The sequence below is a fragment of the Psilocybe cubensis genome, chromosome 7 (assembly GCF_017499595.1).
Source record: "Psilocybe cubensis strain MGC-MH-2018 chromosome 7, whole genome shotgun sequence".
Taxonomy (NCBI): Eukaryota; Fungi; Basidiomycota; class Agaricomycetes; order Agaricales; family Agrocybaceae; genus Psilocybe; species Psilocybe cubensis.
In genome coordinates this window covers 2,428,105-2,453,048 of record NC_063005.1, presented here as the reverse complement: position 1 = coordinate 2,453,048, position 24,944 = coordinate 2,428,105, and the positions used below count along the sequence as shown (strand labels likewise).

The following is a 24,944-nucleotide window of genomic DNA, read 5'->3' as shown; positions in this document are numbered from 1 at the left end:
ACCCAAAGCGAGGGTCGATTATATACAAACGCGATCGCGCTCTCCACGTGACCCACCGCGCCTCTATCCAGTGAATTCAACAAACGAGGAAAATGCAGCACAGCCACACATCCTCTTCTTATATAAGGACGCCTGGAATAAACCACGGCTTGTTATCTCGCTTCCACCACCCAACACACACACACACCACACTCACACTTTTAACTCCCCCACCACCAACCACTTAAATCAACATGTCTGGACGCGGAAAAGGTGGAAAGGTGTGTTTTTACAATTATACTTGACTTGGACAAGTTTCCTAATTTCTGGTGGCATATTAGGGACTCGGAAAGGGCGGAGCCAAGCGCCACCGCAAGATTCTTCGTGACAACATCCAGGGTACATCCCCTCTCCACCCCATCCTCACACTCGTCTAACCTCACTCAGGTATCACCAAGCCCGCCATCCGCCGTCTCGCCCGTCGTGGAGGTGTGAAGCGTATCTCCGGTCTCATCTACGAGGAGACCCGTGGTGTTCTCAAGATCTTCCTGGAGAACGTGCGTACCCCTCCCCTTCCCCCTTTCTCTCTCGTTGTACTCACACTCACACGTACTCTGCCTTCAGGTCATCCGCGACTCTGTAACATACACAGAACACGCCAAGCGAAAGACAGTAACAGCCCTCGACGTCGTCTACGCCCTCAAGCGATCAGGACGCACTCTCTACGGTTTCGGTGCTTAATCTTAATCGGATAGGGTTCAGGGTTTTCACTGTTTTTCTTTTTTTCGCTATCTTATTGTTTGTTGTATATTGTACTATCATAATCTCAATTTCTCTTCAACATCTGCATTTCCATTGCATTGGCGTTTCCTGAGTATTAGATCATCTGAGCTAGGTAAGTACGTATAAGGTTAAGAAGAATGTTGTTGGGTCTGTGAGAGCAGTTGTCATGATATCGTGGAAATGCCCGCTACATATAATATTCGATACATGCCATTGCTCATGCATCATAAGCTGCGGAGTCGGGAGGAGTCTGGTCCGTAGGTGCCACATTTATGACAGGGCGCTTGGACCACCCTTGACAAAGCCCGTTGCCGTCGTTTTCCAGGCTCCAGGCTCCAAGGTGCTATGATAACTTTAAGAGCTCAGGAAATAGCGCGGAAATAGGAACACTACCACAAATTTACACAAAACGACTTCAAGTTCAAGTTCTAAGCACAAATTAGATTATATACAAGGTGTGCAGTGAGAGTGCAGTGTGCAGTGTGGTGCGGAGGGGTGTATACGTATAAATGTTTAATCTTTAATAGTCGATAATATAGCGCGAATTTTCCCTTCCTTTCCTTTCCTTCGGGTAGGGGTAGGAAGGGTAGGCGGGTAAAATGTTAAAAAAAAAAAAAGAAGAGAGTCCTCCACAAAAATCTCTCAAGAGCAAAAAACAAAGAAAAAAGAAAAAAAAGGAAAGGAAAGCAACAACAACAACAACAACAACAACAACAACAACAACTCACAGAAGCGCCGCGCGCCTCTCCGCGTTAATCCTCTCATTTTCAGCGAGATACTCATCCCAATGCACATCTGTCTCCACCCTCTCCTCCCTCTGCTGCTGCTGTTGTGCTGGCCGAGGACCATCCTCTCCATCTTGCGCTGCACCCCCACCCCCACCACCGGTACCAGACGCAGCCGCTGTAGTAGCAGACGCAGGTGCCATCGCAGGCGGAACCTCATTCTCCATCTCCGGCTCATGGTTCCTAAGCCTCATCTCCACCAAAAACTCCTTATCCCTCACAGCCTGCGACCACGCCGAGAGCACACCGTACATCGACATCGCCGTGCGCACGCCGCCTGCGATTATGAATACGGCCGGGTACACGTGCATAACTATAACCACACCAAAAAAAAAATCAAATGTCAATAATCAATATCGAGCGCGGAGGAAGGAGAGGGAAAGTGTGACGTACACATGAACCGGTTGTCGACGGTGATACTGGGGAAGAGGTATTGTAGTGCGCGGAAGGCTGCGCCGGGGAGTATGATCATGCCCAAGAATCCACCACACAATGGGCCAATCACGTCTTTCGTGGCACGTACAGGGTCCGGTCGTGTCCATCCATGAGCAGCGATCTGGTAAAAGTAAGAAAACGACAATGCGTAAGAAATAGCTTGAACATGATAGATAAAAAAGTAATGAACGTACAATTTGCAATCCTCGCGTGATGCGATTAGGCTGCATACGCCGTGAGAGCATCGCAATCTTCGAATAAAGCAGACCAAGCGCCCAAAGATCCACGATACGTATGTGCGGCACCATACTAGGGTTATACATCAACCTGATAGGCAGGATAATATACAGATCAATCACAAGCGCCAACAGCGTCGGCAGCACAATGCCTAGGAACAGCACCATATACGCCGTCTTCGCAATCCACAGTAACCCGCGCTTGAGCACGAGAATGTACAGATCCGCACGGGGGCCATCCGCACTGCGGCGCTGACGCCGCTTGTCCAGTCTATCCACCGCCTTGGCCGTGAGATAGCACACCCAGAGGAGGTAAAACCCAATGATGAACGAGTACCCGTCATGCACCTCGCGCGGCGTGAACAGCCTAAAGAAGCTGCGCCCAAGCTGCACAGGCACCGCGACGCCAACACCCAGCACAACCGCGCCAAAGATCCAAAAGACCACGATGAACGCGATAATGCGCCATCGGAAGTGCGGGGGCATGTACACGATCATGTAGTCGTCTTTGACGGACCGTTTGGCCTTTTCTGCTTCTGCGTTCTGCAGCTCCATCAGCTCGCGCGCGGCCTCGTCCACGGGCTCGCCCCGCGCGTCCACCGCGACCGTCGCACGCATATCCCGCGGCAGCGCGAGATTATCAGTCGCTGGCACACGCCGGAACGTGCCATCTGCATGGTCGTCGTCCATCACCACGAGAATGTTTCCCCGGATGAAATTCTCCTTCCAGTGCTTTGGGGTAAACTCTTCTTCGGGATATCTCCCACCGAAGAAGTAGGAAGTGAGACGCAGGCGCGTTGCAATAAACTTCCACACGATAGTTGTAAAATGCTTGATCGTTTTCTTCGGCCGGAAGTAGTGCATGGTGTACGGCAGGACAAGGTGCAAGAATAGCAAGTCAATGGGGACATTCGAAAGCGGTTCCCTAAAAAGATCGAAAAGATAAGAACATGTAGCCCGTACTACCCATTGAGCGAAAAAATATGCGCACCGATTTTTCCATCTGAATGGCAAGATTGATTTACTGCCCAGAACCAATAGCGCCGCAACGCTGCCGACGACACACGCCACCACAAACGAATACATCAAGCCACTGACGCATATTTTGCGAAGTTGGGTGAGGGTAGGGCGGTCAAGGATATCCCGAATAGGGTGCGAATTCTGGTCCTGAGGATCTTTAATAAACCACATCGCTCCCGGTCGCATCACACTCCGGCAACCCGACAGAAGAACAGCAAATGAGTACCTTTGATAATTAACAAAGTGAGTTCAAATCTCAGCAAGTAATAAAAATAAAACTTACATGAACATTGTCCCTGCAACCCAGTGATAGAACATGGCGGTCAAAGGCGCAGAATAGAAAAATGCGATGCGAGATTGCAGATTGGCCTCTGGGAACAACCACACAGTGCACAGATCCAGCACGATACCACAACCCAATGGGAACACGACGAGCTCGATGAAAATAAAGGCTGCGACCTAATTAAAAGCCCAAATTAGAAAAAAAAAAATCAAGCTTCTTGACAAGAAAAGAACATACCTTGAGCACAAGCAGCTGTTGACGAATCGCGTTCCGAACAGCGACACCAGCAGTTCTCGCGTTGCCAACAGTCAAAACGTTCAGATAAAACAGTAATAACACGCTGACGACGCAATAGCCCAAGCTGATAGCGAAAAAGCGGCTGAGAGGGCCATTTCCCAAAGACAGACGAACCCAAGACTGCTGCACTTCCGTAGTCGCAACCCTCACTTCGCGTCCTACAACTTCAAAGTAAGGTTCCGTGAATCCTAAATAGTCCGGAAGTGCGGCCAGGAGGTCGGTCGAGTTTGCCGGTGATATGGATTCAGTAGTTATATTTGCAGGAGATGTCCACGCCGATAGCTGAGCAAGGGGTTTGCTAATAATATCCGCTGATTGGTTGTACTGAAGAAAGAACAGATGCGCCCGTCAGCCTCTGCGAATATTGAAAGCAAAAAAAAAGGGTGCACACCATTCTCAACGAAAATTCCGAAATACCCGAACTGATGCCCTGCCCCAACAGTTTACCAATCGTATTCGAACCGAGGAACCAGAAAAGTTGGAACAGTTTGCCGAGTAAGCTGCCAATGCGAGGAAGTAAGACGCGCATGATGATGAACACGAAGACGTCGACGAAAGGATCTGTGAGGTATCGCATGGCTCGTATGGGTAAATGCAGAACTTGCAGTAGTCGTTTGGGGTCCAACTATGCACATAATGATTCAGCTTAGTGAAATCAATGATTAAGAAAATGATAACATACAGTGAGCAGAGCTGTTGTTTTGCCGATAGTGAAAGGTACCCAAACACAAATGCCAATAGCAGTGTCAAGAACAAAGATCATCAAGGCCGCCTGAAGAGAAAAGCTCAACAAAAGGGGGGGAAGAAAAGAGGAATGAGAAACATACGTTCTGGAAGACACCAAAGATGGGACCTCTCATTCCAATAGCTAGAACAAAGACCATAAGTCGGGAATAAATGAAGAAAAAAGCTTGGAAAACGAACCTTCCATTACACCTTCCAATTCATCTTCACCATTAGCGTCCGCATCTTCCAGGTCAAGCCCAGCCGCAACATCGGCGTCGTTCGCAACAGGAGCACCACCAGGTACACCTGGAGCACCCCACTGCACAATTTCCCTTTCTCCACCCGCCCCGCCAGCCGGTGCACCTGCTCGTGCCTGTTGCCGCCCCTGTTGCTGTTCGTCAATATTCCATTGGGCCTGATCTTCCTCGTCGTCGGACACTCCGTCATCATCATTCGGCTCACGGAAGAACACTGCGTCGTCATCTTCATCGTCATCTTCTTCTTCGAGATGAGGCCGTCGGAGAGGATGTGGACGTCGATTTCTATGCCCGTTTCCATGCCTATCGTCTACTTCGTCGTCTTCATGGAAATCATCCTCGTCATCCTCTTCTGTGTCGTCCGACTCGCTGGGACTTACTAACCCAGGCTCGCCCCCGTCCCCAACCTTCGCCTCAGCAGCAGCCTGGAAGTACCTATTCCGCTCCACTTCCATATCAACATCTGAATCTGGCAGCGCACTCTCCGGCGTCGCCGCAGCACCATGCGGCTCCCTACTCGTACTCGCCCCTCCAATACCGACATCAGTGACAACCGCCGTCGATGCGCCTATGTTCATTTCCATCTCTTTCATCTTCCCTTTGCCTTTGCTCTCCACCTCCGCGTCGTCGTCGCTAGCATTCTCAAGCCAATGCTGATGATGCGGGTGATGTGCTCGTCTTCGATTCAGCCGCTGCCTCACCGAGTAGTACTTGCTATCCTGTTCCATGGCAATTTCCTCCTCCTCCATCATTTTGATAGCTTCCTCCCGTGCGTTCAGCCACTCCTCGCGTTCAGCCTCCTCATCGTGACCGTTGGTGGCCTCAGCCGGAGATGATGGGTAGGCGGCAGTGAAGTAGTCCCTCGAGGAATTTGCGGTCGGATTTGATGGTCCGGCTTCTGGCTGTTGTGGTTTCTGTAGCTCCTCTGGAGCGCGATAGGTCGAATGGCTAGGTGAGTCGACAGATGTTTTGCCGGGAGAAAACAAGAATGGTGAATTATGTCCGGACTGGGGTAGTGGTGCCATAGGCAGAGGTGGGCGAGCGAGCGCGGCGCTGCCGGTGCTGGCGCTGCGCTGGACTGGCTCAGCCTGCAGCGGGACTTCTGGCTGAGGCTGTGATACCGTTTTAGATATGGGCTGTGAGGTTGTCTGCCATCCACGGAGGGAGAAAGGAATGTCGTCAGCAGGAGGCTGAAGAGTAACAGGGGGGAAAACAGGTTCAGGTTGTTCGTGGGACGGGGTCGGGTTGGTATTCGTCGTTTGCCACCCACGTAACGAAAAAGGGATGTCACCGCTGGGAGGCTTGAGGGCGACAGGAGGGAACGGTGAGTCTGACTTTGACGACGATGAAAATGGGTTTTGTGCAAAGAAATCCGGAGACACCGGACTCGTTGACGGGCCCGCACTGGAAGCGGTCTTCGCAGTCGGACCATCAAGAGGGATCACGAAGTCGAGTGTATTCTGCAACTCCGCAACCTCGAGCTCAGGCGATGGTGGACGCGGGAAGCTGCGCCGGGAGGCCTGCGCCACTGTAACATGTCGGTTGAATATTTTCTTCTTCGCTTGCTCTAACTCAAATTGTACATCTTCCTCGTCCGTTTCTCCCTGGTTTTCATCGCGTACCGTATGCGGTGGCCTTTGGCCTTTGGCTTTCATTTTTTTCTTCCTATCCCTAAGCGCAGCTATTTGGGCGTCCGTTCGCCATCTGTTGGGGTCCACGGCGATGTTTGGATCCAGATTCTGACGCATCGCCTCCATCGCACGTAGAGCCTCGATCTGGCGCTCATTGAAAGCGGCGCGGGCCCTCAATTCACGTTCAAGGTTCGGGTTGGCGGGGTCGAGCGGCGCAAAATGGCGGACGAGCCTGGGTTGCTGCTGCGGTTGTGGTTGCGGTGGAGGAGGCGCAGGGACGGGGGGCAGCTCGGGGAGCTCTTCCTCTTCGAATACGCCCGGACGAGCATTCTGCGATATCCATTCGCGGAGGAGGAAGACGGCGACGAAGATGAGGACAATGAGCGATGCAATAATCTGGCCGGTGAATATGTCTGCCGAGAGCGCTATCCATACCGGATGTGAAGAAACCTTGGTATAGATGCTCTTGGATGGCGGTACAGGGACTTCGTAGCGTATTCTATTGAAAAATGTTGCTGTTGGTTCTGTACTCGGAGGTCTTGGGCGGTCACTTATCCACCAGGCGCTAAACAGAGGAAGCTGTCAGAAGTGGATATTGGGGTGAGGTCCCGGATGAGTACGTACGCGGATTCCCCCATTGAAAAGTACATTCTCCACGTCCACACTGTCACCCATGGCAATACTCCTAGCCAGATTGTAGCAACAGCTATGCCTCTCAATACGAACAACACGGCGAAAAATAATTGTTGTAACAGCCGCCGAATGAGTAGGAGAGGTGGAAGGGATGATGGCATGTCTGAGGCGTAGACTTGATACCATATTTTGTCAATAATTTACCAATCTCGAAGCCGCGCAAAACTTGTCGTACCTTTTGTAAATGAATAGGGATGCTTGCAGACATCGCAAGTCTTCTTCTTGCTATGGGCGAGCCATGTTGTCAGACTATATCATATGAATCGTGTAAGTTCAAAGGTTTGGATGTGATAGATCTTGAAGCATACCAGTCCTGATGAATATAACGGATAGTCCCCGAACATTTGCAAGGATGAAAGAGGGGTTGGTCGGGCTCTGCCGGCACACTGCAGATTCGACATGTATCTAAGGGTCGTGCAGAACAATAAGGTGAATAATAGACGACAAGAGATGAATATTTGCGGTACCTTGCTCATCAGCTTCTTGCATAAGTAACAACAGTTCAGTCAAGAACTGGCGCTTCCGCCCAGAGTGTAGTGAAAGTAGAGTGTGTGGTCAAATGTTAGTCAGACAACCAATGGCTTGCGTCTTTACTCCAGACACGTGGCTCAGTACCCACCTCCTTTCCTTTTCGGGCCTACTCTTTCCATGTCAATCAAGCTGAACTAAAAATTATGGCAAAATCAGTTGTGTCTAGTCTATAGCTCATTTTTGGGTTAAGCAACGATTTATTGGTGTGCTACGTGCCTGTGCAAGTTGAAGAGATTTGTTGAATGGCGAATCGCGTGGGATAATTAAGATGTGGCTGTGCTGGGCGCTGAGCGCTGAAGGCTTTGTTCGCGAAGAAATGCTCAGATACTCGACTTGTTGTCTCCCAATTGCCTCCTGTCTCCGACCTCGCAACATGATGAATAAAAATCTTTCACCCACGATTCATCTCTCCTTACATTCCCATGTTTATCTATCCAGGAAATTCTTAGGCGCCCTCACTTGACATGACCCGCTCAAAAATCTCAACGCAACGGCATCGTGTCGTTGTTCGCCAAAGCTCGGCAGGGTTCAGCGCTTCTCAAACCTCAACGCCCAAGCATCTGTATCCCGCCTTTTGTCACAAACTCTTATGAGGTGAGTACCATGGTTGGCCTTATCCTTATAATCCAGTTCAACAAAATCATCTTTTGGAAGCTAGTGCTCTCTTCGTAGAAAGCCTTTAAACCGTTTACGTTAGACGGCCGTAACGTGGTACGACAGTAAAGATGTTTCAGCGACAAACACCCTACCGCAAAGAGCAAGACACCAGAGTCAATCCATTTCCTTTGCCGTCTCACAAAACCTCGTGGACCCAAACGGCCTCCAATACTCAACCAACCACCGGCCGCACCATCAACCCCGTATCGCAGCCGGCCGCACAAAATGCGAATACCACGCCGGTGACCATGTCACCACCGCGGCCATCTCTTGAACCCCCACAACGGTCCTGGAATAAAGTGTTGACAGCAGGGACTCAGATTTTTGGAACAAGACCTCGTGCAAACACCTCCTCATCGAATCACAGTCGTTCCTATAGCGCAGCAGACGCAACAAATGGAACATTACCTTGTAGTCGACCACCATCGTAAGTGCGGTTTCATCTCTATATCCACCTGAATTAACCGTGTTGCTACATCTCCAAAAGATACAACAATACTCCGCCCTCTGATACTGCAGCAACCTATACCTTCTCTCAAATAAACACCAGCAACGCAATGCTTGTCGTCCCACGCCATACTTCTGGCGAAACGAGTCCGATTTATTATATTTCCGTCGGATATGACCCTTTCCTTCCGACATGTATGATGACATCTATATTCAGAGGGTCGAACGATCAAGGCGCTTACGTCGGTTCTTTTCAGTAAGTTATTCAAACTTCTCCTGAGCCTCCAAAGTCCGAGCTCGCTCCTCGGGGGCCCCTTGCCATGATAAGCAACTGACTTTTGTATTTAGCACAACATTGCTCGAACGGGACAATTCCGGTCAAGCAATATCTATCCGGGGGGTGGAAGGCAAGCAATCAGACGTATTCAGAAAGGGTTCAAAGAAGAAAAGCGGCAATAACGTAAGCCGGTTAAGAACGTCCTGTTTTCGATGTTCTGGGTATGACTGATAGCGCCCTTTCTCCCGAAATGACAGCAAACTTTCGAATGGGGCGGGAAAGATATCACTCAAACACGTTTGCAGTGGACATGCCCGGACTGGCCTGCCCCAGGGACCTTCACGGTGAGCCATTTTCCTATCGGTGTATAATGTTTTTCGACGCCCTCTCTCATGCCCGTGAACATGATTTTCTAATCTAATTTTGCTCCAAACTCTAAAGTGTCGCAACTCCCTCGATAACCGCGTGTGTGCTTATTACAACGCGTCTAGTCGCCGACTCGAACCGAAAGAAAGCCCATTATTAACCGTGTTGTCGACTGATCAACCAGTGTTTGATGATCTAGTCTTTTCGATCCTGCTCTTAGAACGCCGGCGATTGTCACTGCTTTCCATGTCTTCATCCGATACAACACCCCACAATCAATTGAACAAGAATGCCTTATAGGCGACGGCGTAGAGATCAAGATGGTGGATTTGGGAGGGGAACTGTCGACCATGTCCTCCTGGAGACAGTGGCTACGATGATGATTTGTTTGAAACGTAAACATTGTCATCAGATGTGATGATTCGAGTATCTAGCGTCCTATACTCAATCATCAATTTTCGCAGTTTTAATCTGGGTTGACACCTCGCACAGCACTCTTCGCCTCTCGTACGGACCGCCACACACGTCAATAGGACGCAATTTTGCCAAGAAGCCCAGTATTATTTGCACCGTGACTCCGACTGAGGTATCGCCGGGGTTGTGTATCACCGGCCAGAAAGAAGCAAGTATCGCTGTCTTTGCAGTCTGCCAAATTGCGGTCTGTTTTTCGAGTTTGATAATATTGCTCGCTAACCTCACACTATTTGCAATTGATATAGACGAAAAATTTGATCATCATCGTCATCTAAATACATGGAATAAGATTAAAAGCAACCTGAACCATTGAGCGTAGCTTTCCGCGGCTTCTGTGATTGATCTATCATTATCACTGCTTGAGAATTCAAAACGATGTGCACACCAGCCACCCAACCATGATGCCTGACGCTGTATCTGTGATTCTTGTTACCTGCAAGTACGTGCTCAAGAAACTCTCAAACAAACCCATGCTACAAGGTGCTATTCCCACCGCAATTTCTATTTATGTCCAATTTCGTAGAGGCGACACCTGCTGGAAACCATTTGAGTATAGACGCGAAACCCGAACTCGGCGGTGCCTGGTCCCCTATATGAGCATTGGTGGTTGAGTGAGGAAATAGCCCTCTATAAGCAGCTCCTTATCGACCCCGGGCCCCAGCCTCAGTGTCCCGTGAAGAAAATAGCACAATGGAACACCAGCCACTTACCGTCCAGACGAAAACAACGTCGACCAAGAGCGCGGAAGGTGAGGCGACACCGGGGACGGCACTGGCGGCAGCAGCGGCATTCCCATTCCCTCTCTCGCCGATGCATTCTTTGTCGCCGTCTTCGTATTCCTTTTCTGGGCCGTCGTCGGCATCAGTAGTGGCGCCCCTGTCTCCGGTTGATGGTCATCCTCCATCGTATGTACACTTTTTCTCTCAAGCCAGGATTTATGAGGCAGAAAGTGCTGAAAGTCGTTGTGGTGGCTGATTGGAAAACGTCACCGGATTAGGTATGATAATGCGCTGCTTTCTGGGGTCCCGCTCGCGTACTCGTTCTCGCTCCTTGGCACCAGCGCTAGTGCAATGCTGTTGATCCCGACCCATACCCATGCTCAGGCTCTATATCACATCTCAATCGGCCACGACCCTTTTATCCCGACGCATTTAGTAACATCTGTGGTCAAAGGTTCTAGCGAACAAGGGCTATATGTGGGAGGTTTCAAGTATGTCGAGCTCTTTGCAAAAAGTGTGCTATTAAAGAACTTATATCATCTATAGAACTGCTATTTCTTCTCCAAATCATCCACAGCAACCTGTTTATATCAATGGAGGTGAATACAGATTAACAGATATTTTTCAAAAGAAAAAAATCAAACAAGGATCAGTAGGTTTATTGCTGTCTTTGTATGAAATCTGGGCTTGCGGATCGCGCTAACAACCAATGTTTGACCCATTACTTCAGCAACGCTTTCATTGGGGTAATAAACAGGTGTTCAACATGCAATGGACGTGTCCGGACTGGCCTTCAGCTGGGAGATTCACTGTGAGTAAATATCTCAAGCCGACTTCCGCAATGTCTTCACAACTCAGAAATCTACTCAGTGCCATGATCCCGCAGACGATAATCGTATCTTCGCCGAGTTCAGCGTATCCGCTACCCTCACGACGAGCAGCCCGCGCGCGGAGCCGCAGCTGATAGTCATGCCCATCGGACATACACTGCTTGACGATATCGTAATATCTGTTTTACTCCTCGAGCGGCAGCGACTCACCGCGGCGCTGGACCCACTTAGCGAGGTGCAGTCGGGAAAGCGGAAGGCTCCGTCGCCACATAGAATTATGGAGTCGTAATCAGTATTTCAATTTTTCGGCAGGGTTCCGTTTTCCCTGGTGGCAAATTTTGGAGAACGTGGGGAACGTAAAGCCTTGGGTCGGGAGGCGAATCTAGCTCAGAGTGACTCTGAGTTAAGCCTGATTGCACTTATGTATTATACCCTTCTGGTACAGTTTCTATACCATGATCAACTGGACTTTAATTTTGTAGCATTACAGTCGGAGTATACTGTCCGAGGGGTCACAGACAGAAATTTACACACAATATCCAGCAATCAAGCTTGGCGGGGGCTGTACTGCTAGTATTAAATGGCTTCTCATAGCCTGATGGTGCGCTAATTTTGCCCTGACGCAATCAGAGCTGGGTAGTACAATATAACTATTCAATAAAGCAATATAACATGGGATATGAGTGCAAGTTAGGGCGCTTAACAAGATTTTCTTGTTTTTGACCCTATTCTTCTAAGGTTCCGAGTATACTTTTCATTGCAAGTGATAAATGGCATCAAGATGAAATTTGCTGAATAGTGCACATAGAGAAATGGCGACCATCTACGCCCAAATATTCAATTTGCGTCTTTGACGAGATTTTTACCAGATTTATGAGGCTGTGTTTGTGCTGTGTTTTCGTTCGTTGGTCCTTACCCATCGGATTGATGTTACACACTGTTACTCGTTAGAGTATGGCATGATCACCACATATAGTGGCACATACTATTAATGATCAATGGATTGGTATCAATCTGTCTATCGGATATCAACTACTCCAGTCAAGAATCAGTAGATTACTTACGAATGCTATGGGTACCAAATAGGTGAACATCGTATGACTGTGAGATGAGTCTGTGACGATAGGCTCGTACCCAGCCGTTTCTGACTAATCCCATTTTCGAAGTCCGAACTGAGCCACTCTCAAATTCAACGTCCGCCTGATGTTTGCAGTCAAAACAATGCCACAACAAGAGGCAAACAATTTGAAATCAGGAAGAGTGGCTCAGACGTGACTGGCTAGCGAGTTAGTCTCGTTCCCATCCGTTATAGGGCACGATCTCCCCTCCTGCAAGAGGCCCGGGACTAATAGGCGGAGATCAAAGTCGGAGTCAAAAATTCTGCAAAATCTGATCGGGGAGATGTGCCCTATAACGTCTGGTGCAATTGCATCAGTAAAGATGCGGACATGTCACGCCGTGCTCACACATCGACTTGACGCCGTCTAAGTCAGGATTTTTGGTCCAAGGACAACAGTTCTCTTCGTTTGAATATTATATCTTACCATATCTGTGATCTCAAGTATGTAAAGTGCCCAGTTGCGGCCGAAAATGTTATAAAATTTCCGTTGGAAGACTTCTACGGCTGTAGCCCGTGTAGTATGTACAGGTACCAACCTCAAGTGTTAAGTGTGAGGATCTAATATACTTAGGCTGAATGGGACAGTAGAATTAGGGTAGAAAGCAAAGGTTTGATGTTACAGCATTACCAGGCCGGGTACTCACTCTGCGAGTTCACACTCCTTGAATAATTGTCAGTTAGAAGTGGATGCACCAAGACATCAAAATAAGGCTAGCTTAATTGGATTGCACTGAAATCAAATAATATTGTATTTATTGTCATCCAGTAAGTCAAGAGTGATTATTAGTGAGTAAATTGTCTATTAACAAGGAGAACGGGGAGTATGAGGAGCATTGATTGAGCGATGAAAAGGGAGTGAGAGTGTGACTGATGTGACAACAGGGGCTGTCCGCATCTTTACTGATGCAATTGCACCAGATGTTATGGAGAGCGATTTGCAACGGTTTTCGTCAGAATTTTTGACTCCGTTTTCATTCTCCGCCGGAGCTCTCCCGAAAATCTGGAGCCGAGATTACTAGCGAGTCTACTGTGACGAGACAAGGAAATGACCTCGGAGTCTAATTTGAAGTTTTCGGAGCTTTAAATTAAAGTTCAGCTTACGTGAGCTACATACACCGACAAACCCGTCTCCATATGAGCCTCTGATTTTAGACAGTAGTTTTCTTCGCTGTCTATTGTGAAAATGTTTCCAAGTGCTTCTTCAAATTCACCGCCACTTCTTGGCCTATCAATGCACTGCATGCAAATCAAAACCTTTACTTAAATGATTTCTGTGGGATATCTGGCGTACAACTTGACCTATGCCACTTTTCTCTTCCTATCGACGCTCCCGCCAGCCTGAGGACTCATTACAATTGAGCTTGCCACCTACCCAGGCTTCCTCTTCTTCGAGTCTTACGACCTATGTACAGGATCCAATGCCACCGGCAGAGATTCAAATTCCTACCTCTGCAGAAGTCACGATGACATGGAATACTGACGCACTGAACGAGGGCCAGCAAATCACGATATCCATGGGACAGGGGCAAGAAGAACAATTAGTTGTAAGTAACACTCCTTTTTCTTTGGGATTCCAGCAATATAACTTTGAATTAGCTCGAGAACACTGTTGATGAGCCACCTTCGCCCATCGAACCACCCCCTGAGTAAAAACAATCTCAAACATTCTGCTAAATCTATACTCACTATCTTCTTTATTTATATAGTTATGACGTCGCTCGTATACCTACATATCCTGTCGTGTATACCTTCTCGAGCTTAGGGCCCAGCAGTAGCGCTATGATTCTGGTGCCAACACAGGATTCTCCGGACACCCGACCAATCTACCACATCTCGGTTGGCCATGACCCTTTCTTTCCCATGTCTTTCATAACATCTGTAGTGAGAGGTGGACACGCAGAAGGTGATTATGTAGGCGGATTTAAGTGAGTTACGATATATATCTTGTGATATCATTTTTAGACATTGTGGGTATGTAGGACGATTCAAGCTTATCGAATGATTGGTACCAATAGGTGGTTGCCGACACCTGCGTCGGAGACTGTAACAATACGGGGATTTGAGTATCCAATGCCCGGCCTGTTTGTCAAAAACAATAAGAATGGCCTCGTATGTGCTTCCAATACATTAATCCTGCAATGTTTAATTCGTTGCAGAAACATTTCCAATGGGGCAACAAATTGAAAGAACAATATCGCCTAACATGGGCCTGCCCCGCTTTTCCTGGTGCTCGTGTGTATACAGTGCGTATTTTCTCTCTCGTGTTGTTGTTTCCGAGCACTGACACAGGATTCTTCCTTATCAAACTTCAAAGTGCTATAAGCAGGGCCATGAAACCCAACCTCTCGCAAAATTTACTCCGACGAACGAGCTACTGCGCAGGAATACACCCTTCCCAGAGGCTAAATTGGAAATTATGCCAATCGGCCATGGTCTGTTTGATGATATCTTGATTTCCGTGCTATTGTTAGAGCGAATGCGACGTGTAACGTATAATTCAATGGGAAGTTGAAAGAGTCATATCAGGTCCGCCATCTTATATCATAACTGTGATCATTGTTCCTGAACTCCAACTTTCTTTTCTAGTTTTCTTCTTCCCTTTTTTGTATCCCACCACTTAATCGATATGCATAAGTACTATAGCCCTTTCTTCTCTACTCTATGACATGCAGTATTGGCAGGTTTTGTGGTGAGCGACAATCTCGCAAAACTATGTCTACGTAAGAAGATACGCGGAACTATACTACTTAATGCTCATCAGTTGGTGGTGCTGGCGCCTAAAGTAGTCAAAATTCATACTTTGCGTGAAAGCAAGTAGTGACATGGTCACTGGTAAGCAAGTACCTGTTTTGTTGTATACTGACCAACCGACCACTTGAAATGCATTTTCAGTGAATCTATTCATGTTCAATATCAATGTTTGATGCTTTGCTTTTTTATGTTAATATTTTCATTCCTTGTCTCCCCCTACTACGGCAACTAGCAAAGACTGCATGAAGAACCTCTTTAATGCCGCCCCCGCCTTGATAAATTTCGCTTCTTTGAATAGACATAATCCCGATTTGAACTAATCGGAAGTTGGAGCTTGAACTGAGCATGAAAATTAGTTGCTGCAGAGTGGGCGGCAGACTAACAGTCGTAATAATAGCCACTGGGCTCGCCGGCTGATATGTTGGTACAAATGTTGTGGCTCGGTTTCACCACCCATTCATCTACGCATCTTCCCGCGCTTGGTTTCTCTTTAATTTTGATGAATATAAGCTCTGGTATGCGGCTTTTATTGGTTTCTGTCAACCTATTTCGTCAAACGTTCAAAGTAATCAGAACTGTGGGAGCGGAACTTGAAAATATGCTGAATTAGAAACATCTCGGATTGGATGCTAATCGAGTTTTTTGTCCACTGGCCACCTTGTTTATCACACAATGAAGGTTCACTACGTTTTGGCAGCAAATCTTCTTATACATCTATAGCCCTCCAACGTTGACCATTGTCTTTTTAATGCATCCAACTGTACCTATCTACGGTGATGCCGGCCCTAGAGCGCCCCGCCACATGTACAAAGGATGCACAAAAATCTGAGTATCGGTACCCATCTACTCAAACAGGCCATAGGCTTTGCATTAACCCACGAACCGCCGCCGGAACTTCCCAAATTGCACTTGGAATGGTAGCGGAGTAAAAGACCATCAGAGGCTTTGAGATCAGAGGCTTTGAGAAATCCCTGCTGATAGTTAGATTGCCTGCGTTTGCATGTATGTTCATCTTGCAAATTAAACACATATTGCACGCCTGACAAGACATGGCAGGGAGGTTTGGTCTGGTGGGTCCAAATTTCATGATTAGCTTCCAATAGCATGGGTTTGCGTCCTTCAGGTACACCGTTCTCCTGCTTTAGATTCAGAGAGCTGACTGTATGGAAGAATTACCCCCTAGCAGGCCTAATATAATTGAAATAACAAAGCACCTAACTGAGAAGTTCTTTCAACGAGCTAGCGAGCTCGCACGTAAAAGTTTTCCAGGCTGAACCGGAAATAATGCCAATTGTTCATGTTCGCTTGCCAAACAATATTTACACTCTTATAGCTATTCCGCTACTTCCGTTATAAAGCTCGGTTCTCAGTAAAAGAGTCAAGTTCATTTTACCCGGTAAGTTCCAGTTATTAATGTTCTTATTTCTGATGACTCACATAGAATGATACTAAATAATATTTCTGTTCTGCCAGGTTCCGAATATCCATCATTTCTTATTAAATTTTAGGGTGGCCTCCTATTATATGAATGACCTGCAAAAGCACTACAATCTTTTCGTTGATGTCTGGGTACGCAGGATACACTTTATAGGCGCGAAATGCCTCGTCATTTGGAATCAAATATCCATTGGGAGACCGGCAAACCGGCTTTTTTCAACTACGCCACTTACTATTAGAAAGCGATAAATGACGGGTGTATCTTTCGCAGACTTGGTTGGAGCAAGTAGGGCGGGCTTAAAAGTAAGGGAACACCATTTCCTATTGAACCATAATATCAAGAAGCTATGGACGTCCTTTCTGGTCATAAGGGCCTTACATTGGTACGGCAACTCTTGTGCGCGAACAGATTCTCTGAGAGCATGAGTGGTCTTTTGGCACCGTCTTTTACGCTTATATTCTCGAAGCGAGATCGAAGCGATTCCAGTATTCTCTGGCACATGAAGATATGGAACCGAATTGCCTTACTCATCCTTGGTTTACCCGCACCCATTCTCTAGGACATTTGACGACGTGCGTTTGGTGGTGCAATCCTGTAATGATTCGCAGTCACATATGTGCAAGATGTTCAATTGGCTCGCGTGAGCATTCAAATATATCGAACGGGGGAGACGGAAGCCTTCACTGCGCATTGCGCAAAATTCTCACTTTTAAATTCGTCGACGCGAAGCACATGGGTGGTATATTTTTAGCATCGTCCTTCTCACTGGCCTGCATTCGCAACGGTGTTTATCGTCTGCGCGCAACCAGTATTAGTTCACTAACACACACGGATTATCTCTAATAGCTCGACCACCCTGATTGTAGATATGATATCGGTGGTTCCGATTTTCTTTTTGGACTGGCCATGCGCACTTGCTGCCTTCTTTGACTCCCGTTTTCCAGCATCTCGAGGTTCATTGGCATCACCCCTCGTAGATCACCTTCTAGCTTCCCATCACTTCCCCAGACCATTATTTCTGCCATGCGTTTATGGAAAGATAAGGAGCAATTATACATGGCATTACTTCGATCCGCTAATGCTCAATGACTATAAATGAGGATGTGGCGGAATGGTTTTTCGAGCCACCACTCATCCTACATACAACTGCAGATTTCTCTCTTCTATGCTGTGGACCTCATTTCTGCTCCTGGGTGCAGTCCAGCTGGCTGCATCGAAAGCAATTTCTCGTAGATGGGATGACGTCGCGGAGAAACACTCATGGGTTGAGGTACCCAAAGGATGGCAATTCAAACAGGCGGCAGACCCCAACGTTTTCTTTAATCTCAAGCTTGGTTTGAAGCAGCACGGCATGGACGACCTTATTGCCAACCTTATGGAAATTAGTGACCCTTTCCATTCAAGGTTAGCTCAAAAATGAACTTATATCAATAACGTTTGTTTAGTGGACATGATTAATTTACAGATACGCGCAACATTTAACAAAGGAGGAGGTTGACAACTTCCTAGCTCCTCATCCCGACTCCTTGGAAGCTGTCGAAGAATGGCTGGCGTTCCATGGAATTGACACCTCAGAGGCCCAACGCACTTCAGCTGGGAATTGGATTACCCTCCGCGTATCCGTCGAACAAGCAGAAAGGATGCTCAATACCAAATACAACGTCTACGAGCACGGTCCCTCTGGAGAGGAGGTTATTCGCACTCTTAGCTACTCACTTCCTCAAGAACTTCATTCACACATCGACGTCGTGGCGCCGACCACTTATTTTGGGACCCTTCGCAGCATGCGAAAGACAAGCTTCTTGCAGCCTGACGTCAAGCCTATCACTGATGAGGAACTGGCAGCTTCTTTAGTTCCCGGATCAAATGCCGCTGTACCTTCAAGCTGTTCCACCACTATCACACCTACATGTCTGCGGGACCTATATAATTCCTCTGCTTATGTTCCTCAAGCGACGGCTACGAATAAACTGGGTGTCGCCGGTTACCTCCAAGAGTTTGCTAATCTCGCAGATCTTCAGGTGAGTGGTGTAAAATTTGAATCTCGTGAAATATGTATCTGACGTTTATCTGTTACTACCAATCCTTTGGACATGTAGACATTTTTCTCCAGATTCCGCACAGATGCCGTAGGATCATCATTCTCTATCGTTCAGGTCAATGGAGGGGGTAATAATCAGAATAGCCCTGGAGTTGAAGTGAGTACTTTCGCTTTATATGACATACAATCGCTGTAATTAACTGGGTACTCTAGGCCAACTTGGATATCCAATACACCACCGGAATCTCTTTCCCTACCCCAAACATCTACTACAGGTATATCTGTTTCGCCCACTCAAATTCGCATTTTTATTGACTATGTTTTCTTAGTACCGGCGGAAGTCCCCCGTTCACCCCAGACTCCTTCACCACCTCGAACACAAACGAGCCCTATCTCGATTTTCTGACTTTCTTGTTGGCGCAGAAGACTATTCCTCAGACCTTGACTACATCCTACGGAGATGATGAACAGACGGTACTTGAGCAGTGAGGTCTTATGATTCCATCAATTGAATATTTTTATAGGTCCCTCTCGATTATGCGACCAGCGTTTGCAACATGCTTGCCACCCTGGGATCTCTCGGGACAACTGTCTTCTATTCAAGCGGTGACGAAGGGTGGGTTGTTAAACTAATTACCTCGAGATATAATTTTGATGGATTCCCATTGAAGTGTTGGAGGTGGCGACTGCAAAACCAACGACGGCACCAATAAGGTTCAATTCCAGCCAGCGTTCCCTGCATCGTGAGTAGCGTACATCAACTAAACTTGAATTGTGGCAAAGTGTTCGTCGTTTTAGATGCCCATTTGTCACGGCCGTCGGTGCCACCACCAGGATCAACCCAGAAGTCGCTATCAGCTTCTCAGGGGGCGGATTTTCTCGCTACTTCGCCACCCCTTCATATCAGACCACCGCTGTCAATACTTTCCTCAACGGCCTTGGAACTAAATTCTCTGGTTTATTCAAGTTGGTCTTTAATATTCATTAAGGAGTCTATATCCTAACTCTTTTTGCTATTTCACAGTAAAACTGGTCGTGCTTATCCAGACGTATCGGCACAAGGGCAGGGATTCCAGGTCGTTATTGGCGGTAGAGTTCAGTCCGTAGCCGGAACCAGTGCTAGTTCGCCTGTAAGTCGCGAGGAGCATTCTAAATTGGTCACTGACTTAATGAATACGTAGACTGTGGCTGGAATCTTTTCATTACTGAATGATTTCCGCATTTCGCAAGGGAAAACTTCCCTGGGCTTCATTAACCCCTTGATCTACTCGACTGCATCGTCTGGATTTAACGACATCACATCTGGGTCTAACCCAGGATGCGGTCAATCAGGTAATCCTTTATTCTCTACAAGTCCAGACCACCGTTAATTCAAAACTCTGTACAGGTTTCACTGCTGGCAAGGGCTGGGATCCTGTGAGTGCTTTCTTTTTTGCTTTTCTAACGTCTATTCTGACGTTGTCTGAATGTCAAGGTAACTGGACTTGGCACACCAGATTTCTTAAAGTTGCAGAAACTAGTTTAGGGAGCCTTCATTTAAAGTACAACTATTTGAACCTTTTTCTGTTGCTAATCAATTTCAATGGGAATTACATATGAATGTGAAAGGAGTAATCTCCTTAATTGCGTGGTTCGGGAGTCTGAATGTGTATTCAATCGGCATAACTCTAAATTGGCAAGCCAATCGCTCTAAATAGATTATCGGTCCAATATGGCAGATTTCAAGCTTATGCACGACTTTGGCGCCACAGAGACAGATATAAATAGCATGGCGCTAGTGGACAATACGCGCAATGTTCCCGCCGATTGTTGAGCAATAAAATCAAAGAAAATATAAAGCTACAGACAGTATAATTCACGTGAAGTTTAAATAAACTTTTGTATCTTCAGCTGACCTTGTCTGAGCATTAACAGGTACACTACAACACTCGGTTGTCCATCACTCCGTTGACACCACTCGATGATAAGGGACTTTGTGTACCTGGGGTTGATTCTATGAGTGCTTGGGATCGGAAAGCTTGAATATTAAGTAAAAGTAGTGAATCTCGTATTCAAGGGCTATATATAATGATACAGATTTAAGGATCGGAAAAGCTAGTAGTAATGGTAAACTAGAGATAGTGTATTGGGTGCCAATAGAACGAGGCTTCTCTGTACAACGGTCCCATGATTGTTCTACTAGTAGTAGTAGGGCGCGTGATGTTGAGAAGGTTACATCTTCCGTATTCGATGGATCTTATACAAAGGTTATTCATTGCTAATAAATTTAGCAAAGAATGAGAGGGTATGGTCGGGTCAGCCATTGAACCAAAAGCTTAGGGGTGATAGCCCTCTACACCATGCCCTGTGACCAGAAGATTTAAATATGATACATCGGAACAAGATCTGAACATTCCTGAAAGTAGGAAAATACCATTTGATCCTTATCAATACGAAGAGAATGGAGAGTATCATTATTTTATGACAAGAGCAGTATGGCTACAGAGTGGCATGGATAAACTCACGTCAAATGCCAGAAGTTAGTAACATTAATGGCAGGGCAAAAAGATTTCATCCCTTCAAATTTCAAAATATATATTGATAAATATTCATGGCGAGATTAATCTGATCCCTCGCGTCGCTGGAAATACCAGGTTATGAACAGGAATGAGCGGCAGAAATAGAATAGTTCAAAGTGAACTGTACGATGGGGAATATAAGGGTTTCTTTACCGTTTTGACCGCATTTGGCAGCAACCATATGATCTGTTCATTTGCAAGAGATACACTGGCAATTCTCACATCTGAAATTCAGTTTAGTTTTGAAAGTTTAAAGATTTAGCTTTAAGAAAAATAGGACGATAATCTTGAGTAAACGCTATAAGGCCCCAGATGAAGCACACAAATACAATTTGTATCTCTTCCGCACTTCAACAAATCAAGGTGTGGCAAGTCTAGCTTATTCAAGTCATTCAAGAATGATATTTGATAGATTAGTTTATTTCCTATTAAATTAATAAAGAAGAGATTTTATAAGCTTAATAGCATAAAATTTCGTTAATTAGTTTCAGCTTTCACTCTTGTGAAGTCAATGCGACGTTTTTCGTGAATTGCTGAACTCAGCCTCAGACGACTGAGTTCAGCAAGTCACGCCATGAGGAGCTGCCGAGGGTAGTTCCGAGAATGCCGAGTTTGTGCCGAGTACGGCTGGATTCAGTCACGAGATGACTTGAGTGAAATGAAATCGCGTCGCGCTTCCCGTGGCACTTGAAGTTGAACCAGATCATTGAGTAAAATTGACTCTAGGCCTAAGATGACGGTACAGAAAACAGACTCGGAATCCATCTATTTGCTTTCTATGTATTCACTGCCTATCTAGGATCTCACTTATTGTTATCTACACATGACCCGCCATGATCTTCTTGTCCTCGACACCATTGAAACGAGTGAATACATGTCAGGAGAGTTATCGGATGACGGTACGGCTACTGGTGTTTGACATATCAATATTGGCTGTCTGAACAAGTTTACCAGAACTTGATATACCGCCTCACATGGTTCCTCCAAATCCCGATGATTCAGACAGTGATGCATTTTCAAAGGCAAAGATTCTTTCATTAACTGACTTTAACTGCAAGTGCTACCCTCACAGGTGCATCCTTCATATCCATACGGCAATCCAACTCATATCAAGCACCCATCTTCCAAACCTCGGCCCGGATACGATCCAACATCTCGTGCATTGTTCGAAGATATGGGCTATTCTGGTGGTGGGGTAAATGGCTCGCTTCGTTGGCGCGATCTTGGTCTCGACGATTTACTTCCGGTAGATGAGAGTAAAGAAGAAGCGCGAAGGGCAATTCAAGCCCGTAAGATGGCCAGCGGTTCTTCGAATCAGAATCCGCCAGGACAACAACAAGCCTACCCCACTCAGGGTCAGTTAGATGCGAGTAATGATGAAGATCTTGAAGAGGAAGAGGAAGACGAAAATGATGAAAATAACAACGACACCATGGAAGAAATCGAAGAGGTTGAAGAAGAGGAGGAACCTGAGGAAGACGAGGCGGAGATCGAAGAAGAGAGTGAAGGAGATGATGAGTAACCTAGATTGTCCAAGGTATGTACCTTTTGTGCTGTGTTTATATTATAATACATGGACACACTCAACGGACAAATAGCCTTGTAAATGATGTTTTTCACTTCCCGGACACGACGGAAGAAACTAGGGCATCGCCAAAATCTTGCTGGAGTAGATCTCTAACGTCGCTCTCATGCTCCACGGCCCATTCATATGCCTCCAGCAATAAGGTGTCGGAAAGTGGGATAAAGTGGGAGGTTAGCACGCGAATTATGTGTGTCACTCTCGAGATTGCCGTTCTTGTCGGTTCATCTATGTCCTGATCGATGCGAATGGGAAAAAATCAGGATTGGTTTATTTAGTTTGATTTCAAATTGAACCCCTACATCGTTTACGTTGGAGTACACCGCCTCTGCGTCAAACCCTTCCTCCCCCTCTTGTTCACTTTCCTTTACGTGTTTGCTTACCCAGATGTAACCATTTAGACCAAGAATGAGATCGACGCCACATGGTAGTGTCAGGAAGTGAGACTTGAGACGGCGCACTAAGATAGGCGGGACAACAACCAGTTGTCCGTTTCGCAACTATTTCGGAAAACGGTCAGACTTCTTGTTGATATAGCAGCAGTATTCGGCACCTTCCCATATTTCAATGATCGTGTATGGAGAGACATGGCGCCATCTGAGAAGAAAGCTTGGACTTCTGCGACCAAAAGGTCACCCTCTTCAAAAAAACCACGCATCTGGAGCTCATCACTTTCTAATTTTCGCCGCTACAAGAATTTCAAACCAAAGGGCATCTGTCAATTTAGAAAAAAATATGGACATAAAAAGACTCACTTGAACCCCGCCAGGCAAATTTACTGATGATAGCATCAGAACAGCGTCCTGTCTTGAATGGGCGTCAACTTTCCATCTTCTAGGTTGAACCTGATGATTGAAGACATTAGACTGAGGACCGGATCCCGGCTGTTGCGAACAACATCGATTGTCGTACTTCCGTTATCCTCCCTACAACTAGATCCCCTACTTCGGGGTTGTACCTGGGTTTTCAGCTTAGTCTGATTCACGCTAAATAGTTGGTGAAACTATTCTCACCGACTTCGGATGGCCCGAACGGTGATCAGCTTATTTACTCGTTCAATCGTCCCAGCCACAGAAGCAATAACCTCATCATCATCAATGTATGTTCCATGACCACTGCCCCATTGAATTAGCGACCGTTATCTTGCTTTTAAAAAGTATAATTTCGTACCGCATATAAGCATGCGAAGAAGTTAATGACTCTCCGGGGCAGGTCAATTTAGATCCTTGCGATTCAAAATCTTCATCGTCAATGTCCATAAGGTCTCTCTTTGACTCTCCATATTGACTTGAGCTTGCGTAGCTGGTTGCTTGGGGCTTTGAGGGAAATGAAGTAAAGGAAATCATGATGGATCTGGACAAGAACTTTTTCGAGGATGGCACTTGGATGGCACCAAAACGGCCGGTCTCCTGAGGTTAGGGTTTTTACTTGTGGGTTAGGGTTTGTCACGCATTGTGTGCACCTATTTTGTTTTGTCCATTTTTGAATCGTGTAATCTGGCCTGAATCAACAAATTCGCATCTTATCAATGACCGACATAGTAGGTCATTGCTGATGAGCGCGGTGAACATATGTGACCTACACGAGTCGTTCTTTGGATTTAGTGCAGTTTAATTGGCCTGGTTCAGCCATTTCGGCTCTCCGAGCGTTAAACTGTTGCTTCGATTCCGAACTCCGTGCTGCCAAATTAGACGCGCTGCGCGCGTACCGGCGGTCCTCTTTTCTACTTGAAAAAAGGCATATTCCCGGTTCAGTATTCTTCGTGGATAATATTTGTTCGCTGGTGTATCGAAGACAACCCGGTGGGCAGGTCACCAGTGAATGGGTGACAGAAGGGAGAAAGAGAAACATGGCAAGTCATCAAAGTTCAAATGACTGCGCACTGCAGTTCCGTTAAGTGTGTGGATCGGCATGGGCACCATCATGATCATGGCTGTATGTTTCTGTACCCCCATGGGAGAATCCCTCTCGGTTAGTGGTTTGTGCCATATGGAAGCATGTGGATTAATGCACACTGATATACCAGTT

General features: G+C 46.6%; 8 protein-coding genes across 8 annotated transcripts; 6 read left to right on the top strand and 2 right to left on the bottom strand.

The window, feature by feature from the left end:
* Positions 1-233: 233 nt before the first annotated feature.
* On the top strand, positions 234-720 carry JR316_0008304 (Histone H4; the record flags this gene model as incomplete). The annotated part of the gene is made up of 4 exons (XM_047894019.1): positions 234-260; positions 321-378; positions 427-536; positions 604-720. The coding sequence occupies 4 exons, from the start codon at positions 234-236 to the stop codon at positions 718-720; spliced, it is 312 nt and encodes a 103-aa protein (XP_047747334.1).
* Positions 721-1,486: 766 nt separating this feature from the next.
* Positions 1,487-7,226, bottom strand: JR316_0008303 (ERAD-associated E3 ubiquitin-protein ligase doa10; the record flags this gene model as incomplete). Its single annotated transcript, XM_047894018.1, has 11 exons — positions 1,487-1,860; positions 1,941-2,103; positions 2,177-3,143; positions 3,210-3,464; positions 3,522-3,697; positions 3,759-4,142; positions 4,210-4,443; positions 4,501-4,590; positions 4,646-4,686; positions 4,743-6,997; positions 7,057-7,226. 11 exons carry the CDS (start codon positions 7,224-7,226, stop codon positions 1,487-1,489), a joined length of 5,109 nt encoding a protein of 1,702 aa, XP_047747333.1.
* A 1,155-nt stretch (positions 7,227-8,381) lies between these two features.
* Positions 8,382-10,152, top strand: JR316_0008302 (uncharacterized protein; the record flags this gene model as incomplete). The annotated part of the gene is made up of 8 exons (XM_047894017.1): positions 8,382-8,740; positions 8,801-9,016; positions 9,109-9,220; positions 9,295-9,381; positions 9,479-9,504; positions 9,603-9,755; positions 9,896-10,061; positions 10,123-10,152. The coding sequence occupies 8 exons, from the start codon at positions 8,382-8,384 to the stop codon at positions 10,150-10,152; spliced, it is 1,149 nt and encodes a 382-aa protein (XP_047747332.1).
* A 1,215-nt stretch (positions 10,153-11,367) lies between these two features.
* Positions 11,368-11,715, top strand: JR316_0008301 (uncharacterized protein; the record flags this gene model as incomplete). Its single annotated transcript, XM_047894016.1, is given in 2 exon segments — positions 11,368-11,407; positions 11,426-11,715. The coding sequence occupies 2 exon segments, from the start codon at positions 11,368-11,370 to the stop codon at positions 11,713-11,715; spliced, it is 330 nt and encodes a 109-aa protein (XP_047747331.1).
* Positions 11,716-13,847: 2,132 nt separating this feature from the next.
* On the top strand, positions 13,848-15,058 carry JR316_0008300 (uncharacterized protein; the record flags this gene model as incomplete). Its single annotated transcript, XM_047894015.1, has 6 exons — positions 13,848-14,090; positions 14,143-14,192; positions 14,253-14,471; positions 14,526-14,655; positions 14,703-14,789; positions 14,861-15,058. 6 exons carry the CDS (start codon positions 13,848-13,850, stop codon positions 15,056-15,058), a joined length of 927 nt encoding a protein of 308 aa, XP_047747330.1.
* A 2,842-nt stretch (positions 15,059-17,900) lies between these two features.
* On the top strand, positions 17,901-20,301 carry JR316_0008299 (putative tripeptidyl-peptidase SED2; the record flags this gene model as incomplete). Its single annotated transcript, XM_047894014.1, has 12 exons — positions 17,901-18,139; positions 18,201-18,756; positions 18,835-18,933; positions 18,990-19,051; positions 19,106-19,250; positions 19,301-19,392; positions 19,448-19,519; positions 19,575-19,742; positions 19,801-19,906; positions 19,958-20,108; positions 20,164-20,192; positions 20,251-20,301. The coding sequence occupies 12 exons, from the start codon at positions 17,901-17,903 to the stop codon at positions 20,299-20,301; spliced, it is 1,770 nt and encodes a 589-aa protein (XP_047747329.1).
* A 1,856-nt stretch (positions 20,302-22,157) lies between these two features.
* Positions 22,158-22,856, top strand: JR316_0008298 (uncharacterized protein; the record flags this gene model as incomplete). Its single annotated transcript, XM_047894013.1, has 2 exons — positions 22,158-22,233; positions 22,393-22,856. The coding sequence occupies 2 exons, from the start codon at positions 22,158-22,160 to the stop codon at positions 22,854-22,856; spliced, it is 540 nt and encodes a 179-aa protein (XP_047747328.1).
* Positions 22,857-22,950: 94 nt separating this feature from the next.
* Positions 22,951-24,262, bottom strand: JR316_0008297 (Exosome complex component rrp4; the record flags this gene model as incomplete). The annotated part of the gene is made up of 7 exons (XM_047894012.1): positions 22,951-23,151; positions 23,219-23,416; positions 23,470-23,604; positions 23,672-23,761; positions 23,829-23,874; positions 23,930-24,031; positions 24,117-24,262. The coding sequence occupies 7 exons, from the start codon at positions 24,260-24,262 to the stop codon at positions 22,951-22,953; spliced, it is 918 nt and encodes a 305-aa protein (XP_047747327.1).
* Between the last annotated feature and the right edge of the window lie 682 nt (positions 24,263-24,944).